Here is a 7364-nt window from a genome sequence, read left to right as displayed (position 1 = left end):
ACCCCCTGAACCCCAAAATCCTGATCCCCAAAAACCTGAAACCCAAAAACCCTGAACCCCAAAAACCTGAACCCCAAAATCCTGAACCCCAAAAACCTGAACCCCTAAAACCCCTGAACCTCAAAAACCTGAACCCCAAAAACCTGATCCCCTAAAACCCCTGAACCCCTAAAACCTGAACCCCAAAAACCCCTGAACCCCTAAAACCGGAACCCCAAAAACCTGAACCCCAAAAACCTGAACCCCAAAATCCTGAACCCCAAAAACCTGAACCCCTAAAACCCCTGAACCTCAAAAACCTGAACCCCAAAAACCTGATCCCCTAAAACCCCTGAACCCCTAAAACCTGAACCCCAAAAACCCCTGAACCCCTAAAACCGACGTGGGACCCCCATTCTGGGGGGGTCTGGGGGGGATTTGGGGTCCCCCCCGTTTTTTGGGGTCCCCTCCCCATTTTTGGGGTCCCCCCCATTTTTTGGGGGGGGTCTCCCCCCCCGGTTTACGTCGAGTTTTATTTTTTCAAGGCAATATTATAAATCAGAGTCTATATCGGCCCCTCCCCCCGGGGGCGGGGCCTGAGGGGGCGGGGCCTGATGGGGGAGGGGCCAAAAGGGGAGTGGGGGAGGGGCGCTTACTCGGAGGTTACTCGGCCTTTACTCCAGGGTTACTCGGGGCTGCGGCGTCTCCTGGGAGGGTCCCCTGCAAGGCTGGGCCTGGTTACTCCAGGGTTACTCAGACTTTACTCCAAGGCTGGTCCCAGGTTACTCCAGGGTTACTCCGGGGTTATTCATACTTTACTCCAAGGTTACTCCGGGATTACTCAGACTTTACTCCAAGGTTGCCCCGGGGTTACTCCACGGTTTTTCCGGGGTTACTCATACTTTACTCCAAGGTTATTCCGGGGTTACTCTGACTTTACTCCAAGGCTGGGCCCAGGTTACTCCGACTTTACTCCGACTTTACTCCAAGGCTGGACCCGCTTCACTCCATCGTTACTCTGTGGTTACTCCAGGATTACTACAACTCTACTCCATGGTTACTCAGCCTTTACTCCAAGGTTGGGCCCAGGTTACTCCAGGGTTACTCAGACTTTACTCCAAGGCAGCTCAGGCCCAGCTCTGGGCCACCCCTGCCCTACTCCAGGGTTACTCCGGGGTTACTCCTCAGCCGTTCTCTGCTCCTGCTCTCGGTTACTCCTGAGTTACTCCTGAGCTACTCCTGAGTTACTCCAGGTTCTCAGAGCCTGCTCAGGACTCGATTCCTACTCAGACTTTACTCCCGAGTTACTCACGGCCAGGGCGGGGCCTTTACTCAGCTCTTACTCTGGGCTCCTCCTGGAGATCCTCACTCTGCGTTTACTCCGAGTTTACTCCAAGTTTACTCAGCCTTTGAGGTACTCGGATCTACAGGCAGAACTTACTCCAGACTTACTCCAGATTTACTCCAGGCTTACTCAGCTCCTTACTCCGGCCTTGCTCAGCTCCCCTTTTTGGGTTGTTTTCGGTCCTTTTGCGCTACTCAGCCCTTACTCAGCCTTTACTCAGCCTTTACTCAGCCCTTACTCAGCCCTCACTCCGGGTGCTTTGCTCCTCTTGGCCTTTGCTCCGCCCTTACTCCGAGCTTACTCAGCCTCTGTTCAGAGGTCACTCAGCCTTTACTTGGATGTTACTCAGCCCTTACTCAGCCTTTACTCCGAGGTTACTCCGGCCTTGCATGGCCCCGCCCCTCACAGCTGGGGTTACTCCCCCTTTACTCAGCCCCTCCCCCGCCTGCCCAGCCCCTCCCCCCGCTACTCAGAGGTTGCTCAGACTTTACTCACACCTTACTCAGCCCCGCTCGCCGCGCTGCTCCAGCCGATACTCCCAGGATACTCCAGGGATACTTCACAGATACTCACCCTTTACACTCAGCTCTTACTCCGAGGTTACTCCGAGGTTACTCCGACCCTGAGGGGCTGAGCAGACGCTACTCCAGGGTTACTCACACTTCACTCCAGGCTGACACGTTACTCCGGGGTTACTCCCACGTTACTCCGAGGTGACACTTTGAGGTGACGTCTTACTCCGAGGTGAACGTGTTACTCCGGGGTTACTCACGCTTTACTCCAGGCTGACACTTCGGGGTGGTTTTACTCCGGGGTTACTCCCACGTTACTCCAAGGTGGGGCTTCACTCCAGGGTTACTCTCACGTTACTCCGAGGTTACTCCGAGGTTACTCCGAGGTGACATTTTACTCTGGGGTTACTCACACTTTACTCCAGGGTTACTCCGAGGTTCCTGCCCCTCCCCCAGCCTCACTCAGGACCGCCCCTCCTGCTCCAGCCGATACTCCCAGGATACTCCAGGGATACTTCACAGATACTCACCCTTTACACTCAGCTCTTACTCCGAGGTTACTCCGAGGTTACTCCGACCCTGAGGGGCTGAGCAGACGCTACTCCAGGGTTACTCACACTTCACTCCAGGCTGACACGTTACTCCGGGGTTACTCCCACTTTACTCCGAGGTGACACTTTGAGGTGACGTCTTACTCCGAGGTGAACGTGTTACTCCGGGGTTACTCACGCTTTACTCCAGGCTGACACTTCGGGGTGGTTTTACTCTGAGGTTACTCCCACTTTACTCTGGGGTTACTCACACGTTACTCCAAGGTGGGGCGTTACTCCAGGGTTACTCCGAGGTTACTCCGAGGTGACATTTTACTCTGGGGTTACTCACACTTTACTCCAGGGTTACTCCGAGGTTCCTGCCCCTCCCCCAGCCTCACTCAGGACCGCCCCTCCCCCCCCCGGCCGTGGGGGCGTGGCCTGGCTCCGCAGGGGGCGGGGTCTCCGTGGCCCCGCCCCCAGGTCGGGGGCGGGGCGAGCCCCACCTCCTTTATGACGTCACGGGGGGAGGGGGAAGGGGCGGGGCCGCGGCGTTTCTGTAACGGGACCGGACCATTAAAACCTCCCCGGGAGCGGCGTGAGCGTTTGTGACCCCAAAGCGCCCCCGGCGCCCCAAAACCGCCCCGTGAGACCCCCCGGACCCCAAAACCCCCCCGGGATCCCAAAACCCCTCGAGACCCCAAAACCTTCCTGGGACCCCAAAACACCCCCGGACCCCAAAACCTTCCTGGGACCCCCCGGGACCCCCCTCCCCCCGCGCCTTCCCGCCATTCCACGCGCTCCCCTCCTCCCCCCCCGCCACAATGGTCTCTTCCACGCGCCCAAGGGGCGTGGCCAGAGAGGGCAGCCAATGGCGTGGCGGCGCTGCGGTCACGTGGGGGGCGGAGCTGGTTAAAAGCGGCGGGGCGGGGCGGGCGCGGCCTCATTCCGGGCCCGTCCGGCGCCGCTCGGGTGAGGCTGGGCCGCTCCTGTCGCGACTCTTCTCGCTCTTCCCTCTCCTTCTGTCGCGATAATCGCGCCTTTCGCTGCTCTCGGGCCGCTCTTTTCCCTTCCCCCCCCGCTCCTTTTCCGCTCCTTTTCCCGCCTCGCCGCCCTGAGGGCCGCGCGGGCTCTGCGCATGCGCGCGCGCGCGGCGGGAGCGGCACTTCCGGGGGGCGCCCACGTGGCCGGGCCGGGGGGGGAGGGGAAGGGACCGGGGCTGTGACGTCACGGGGGGGCGCTGCGTGACGTCAGCAGGAGGGGACGCGTGGAGCTGATGGGATTGGGGGGCGCTGAGGGGGTGTGACGTCACTGGAGGGCGCGCGGGAGGGTGTGATGATGTCATTGGGGGTGTGACGTCACTGGGAAGGCGGTGATGTCGGAGAGTCGGGTGGCGTGACGTCATCAGACACGAGGGGTGAGGGCTATGGCGTCACGGGGGGGTCTTTGCCGCGGTTGTGACGTCAGAATCCGCTTTGCGGGCAGGTTATTACGTCATCACAGGGGCTGGGCCCCGCCCTATGACGTCACGGCCAGCCCCGCCCCCCCACGCATGGCGGCGGAGGAGGGGAAGTTGTTCGTGGGGGGCCTCAACTACGACACGGACGAGCAGGGCCTGGAGCAGCACTTCAGCTCCTTCGGGCCCATCTCCGAGGGTGAGAGAGAAAAATACACCAAAAACAGCCAAAAATGTCCCAAAAATATCATTAAAATACCTTAAAATATCCTAAAATATCCTTAAAACTACCCAAAAATATCCCTAAAACACCCCTGGGGCAGCACTTCAGCTCCTTCGGGCCCATTGCGAGGGTGAGAGAGAAATACACCGAAAATATCCCAAAAACATCAAAAAATATCCCAAAATATCCTTAAAGTATCCCAAAATATCCCAAAAATATCCCTAAAACACCCTTGGGGCAGCACTTCAGCTCCTTCGGGCCATCTCCGAGGGTGAGAGAAAAAAATACACCAAAAATGGCAAAAAATATCCCAAAAATATCATTAAAATACCTTAAAGTATCATAAAATATCCTTAAAGTATCCCAAAAATACCCTAAAACACCCCCGGGGCAGCACTTCAGCTCCTTCAGGCCCATCTCTGAGGGTGAGAGAGAAAATACACCGAAAATATCCCAAAAACATCAAAAAACATCCTAAAATTATCCCAAAGTATCCTTAAAGTATCCTGAAATATCCCAAAATATCCCTAACACACCCCTGGGGCAGCACTTCAGCTCCTTCGGGCCCATCTCCGAGGGTGAGAGATAAAAATACGCCAAAAACGGCAAAAAACATCCCAAAATTATCCCAAAATATCCTTAAAAGTATCTTAAAATATCATAAAATATCAAAAAAATATCCCTAAAACACCCCTGGAGCAGCACTTCCACTTCTTCAGGCCCATCTCTGAGGGTGAGAGCAGAAATACACCAAAACCAGCCAAAAATGTCCCAAAAATATCCCAAAATATCCTCAAAGTACCCTAAAACATCCCAAAATCTCACTAAAATGTCATAAAATATTCTTTAAGTATCCCAAAAATACCCTAAAACAGCTCTGGGGCAGCACTTCAGCTCCTTCGGGCCCATCTCCGAGGGTGAGAGCAAAATACACCAAAAATATCCCAAAAACATCAAAAAATACCCCAAAATATCTTTAAAAGTACCTTAAAATATCATAAAATATCCCAAAAATACCCTAAGACACCCCTGGAGCAGCACTTCAGCTCCTTCGGGCCCATTGCGAGGGTGAGGGGAAAAAACATCCAAAATTACACCAAAAATATCCTAAAATATCTCTCAACATCCCTAAAATATCTTAAAAAACCACCTCAGAAATATCCCAAAAATATCCCAAAAATACCCCAAATACCCAAAAATGTCTTGGTTGTCTTGGGGCCATTTTGGGGACGTTTGGGGGATGGGTTTGGTTTATTTTTGGGGTGCATTTGGGGTTATTTAGAGGCTGTTTTGGGGCTGGTTTTGGGTTCCTTTGTGGGGTGTTTTTGGGGCCATTTCGGGGCTGTTTTGGGGTTATTTTGGGGCTGTTTGGGTTGTTTTGGGGCCATTTCTGGGTTATTTTGGGGCCGTTTCGTGGCTGATTTTGGGTTATTTTGGGTTATTTTGGGGCTGTTTTTGGGTTATTTGGGGCCGTTTTGGGGTTGGTTGGGTTATTTTGGGGCTGGTTTTGGGGATATTTTGGGGTTGTTTTTGGGGCTGGTTTTGGGGGTTATTTTGGGGCCGATTTTGGGTTCTTTTGGGGCCAGTTTGGGGCTGATTTTGGGTTATTTGGGGCCGTTTCGGGGCTGTTTTTGAGTTATTTGGGGCCGTTTTGGGGTTGGTTGGGTTATTTTGGGGCTGATTTTGGGTTATTTTGGGGCCATTTTAGGGCCGTTTTTGGGTTATTTTGGGGCCGTTTTGGGGCTGATTTTGGGGCCGGTTTAGGGCCATTTTTGGGTTATTTTGGGGCTGGTTTTGGGGGTTATTTTGGGGCCATTTTGGGGCCATTTTAGGGCCGGTTTTGGGTTCTTTTGGGGCCATTTTGGGGCTGATTTTGGGTTATTTTGGGGCCGGTTTGGGGCTGATTTTGGGGCCATTTTAGGGCCGTTTTTAGGTTATTTTGGGGCCGGTTTGGGGCTGATTTTGGGTTATTTTGGGGCTGATTTTGGGCTGTTTTCCCCGTGCCCAGTGGTGGTGGTGAAGGACAGGGAGACCCAGCGCTCGCGCGGCTTCGGCTTCGTCACCTTCAGCAACCCCGAGCACGCCAGCGACGCCATGCAGGCCATGAACGGGGAGGTGGGACAGCGGGGACACCTGGGAGGGACCTGGGGACAGCGGGGACACACCTGGGGACACACCTGGGACAGCGGGGACACACCTGGGGACGGGACAGCGGGGACACCTGAGATACCTGGGGACACCTGGGGACAGCGGGGACACACCTGAGATACCTGGGGACACACCTGGGACAGCGGGGACACCTGAGATACCTGGGGACACACCTGGGACAGCGGGGACACCTGAGATACCTGGGGACACCTGGGGACAGCGGGGACACACCTGAGATACCTGGGGACACACCTGGGACACCTGGGCGACAGCAGGGACACCTGGGGACAGCGGGGACAGCGGGGACACCTGAGATACCTGGGGACACACCTGGGACAGCGGGGACACCTGAGATACCTGGGGACACCTGGGGACAGCGGGGACACACCTGAGATACCTGGGGACACACCTGGGACACCTGGGGGACAGCAGGGACACCTGGGGACAGCGGGGACACACCTGGGGGCAGCGGGGACACACCTGGGACACACCTGGGGACACTGGGGACACACCTGGGGACAGCAGGGACACACCTGGGGACACGCCTGGGGACACCTGGGGACACACCTGGGGGACAGCGGGGACACCTGGGGGTACCTGGGGACACTGGGAACACACCTGAGACACCCCTGAGATACCTGGGGACAGCTGGGGACACACCTGGAGACACCTGGGGGACACCTGGGGGCACTTAGGGGACACCTGGGACACACCTGGGGGACACCTGGGGGGTGTTGGGGTACACTTGGGCACACCTGGAGGGAATTTTGGGGACACCTGGTGACACTTGGGAGGGACTTGGGAGAGTCCTGGGGACACCTGGGGGGGTTTGGGGTCCCCAGGGGGGGTTGGGGGCAGAACTGGGGACCCGAGCAGGTTTGGGGCACTCAGAGGGGGCTGGGGGGTCTCGGGGGGCACCGAGGGGTGTCCCCAAATGTCCCCAAACGTCCCCAAATGTCCCCAAATGTCCCCAAACGTCCCCAAACGTCCCCAAATGTCCCCAAATTTCCCCAAACGTCCCCAAACGTCCCCAAACGTCCCCGCAGTGCCTGGACGGGCGGCAGATCCGCGTGGATCACGCCGGGAAATCGCCCCGGGGGTCCCGGGGGGGCTTCGGGGGCCCCCGGGGCCGGGCCAGGGGCTACGGCCGAGGTGAGATGGGGGAGGGGCT

The 7364-nt window shown here is 56.6% G+C and overlaps 2 protein-coding genes across 2 annotated transcripts in view; both read left to right on the top strand.

Annotated features, from left to right (window-relative positions):
* The first annotated feature begins 1032 nt into the window (after positions 1-1032).
* Positions 1033-2978, top strand: LOC120511911. Its single transcript, XM_039729554.1, has 3 exons — positions 1033-1057; positions 1224-2015; positions 2608-2978. The coding sequence occupies exons 1-3, from the start codon at positions 1033-1035 to the stop codon at positions 2976-2978; spliced, it is 1188 nt and encodes a 395-aa protein (XP_039585488.1).
* A 283-nt stretch (positions 2979-3261) lies between these two features.
* The window catches only part of RBM3 (RNA binding motif protein 3), a 4992-nt gene continuing 889 nt past the window's right edge, over positions 3262-7364 (top strand). Inside the window, exons 1-4 of the mRNA XM_039729556.1 lie at positions 3262-3338; positions 3852-4021; positions 6054-6160; positions 7240-7361. Of these exons, the coding sequence (XP_039585490.1) occupies positions 3919-4021; positions 6054-6160; positions 7240-7361 (332 nt within the window). The 5' untranslated portion in view covers positions 3262-3338; positions 3852-3918. The remainder of the gene's footprint in view (positions 3339-3851; positions 4022-6053; positions 6161-7239; positions 7362-7364) is intronic.

Source organism: Passer montanus, unplaced genomic scaffold, assembly GCF_014805655.1.
Source record: "Passer montanus isolate IOZ18808 unplaced genomic scaffold, ASM1480565v1 scaffold697, whole genome shotgun sequence".
Taxonomy (NCBI): Eukaryota; Metazoa; Chordata; class Aves; order Passeriformes; family Passeridae; genus Passer; species Passer montanus.
Note: the sequence above shows the minus strand (reverse complement) of the source record. Positions and strands in the feature narration are given on the sequence as shown.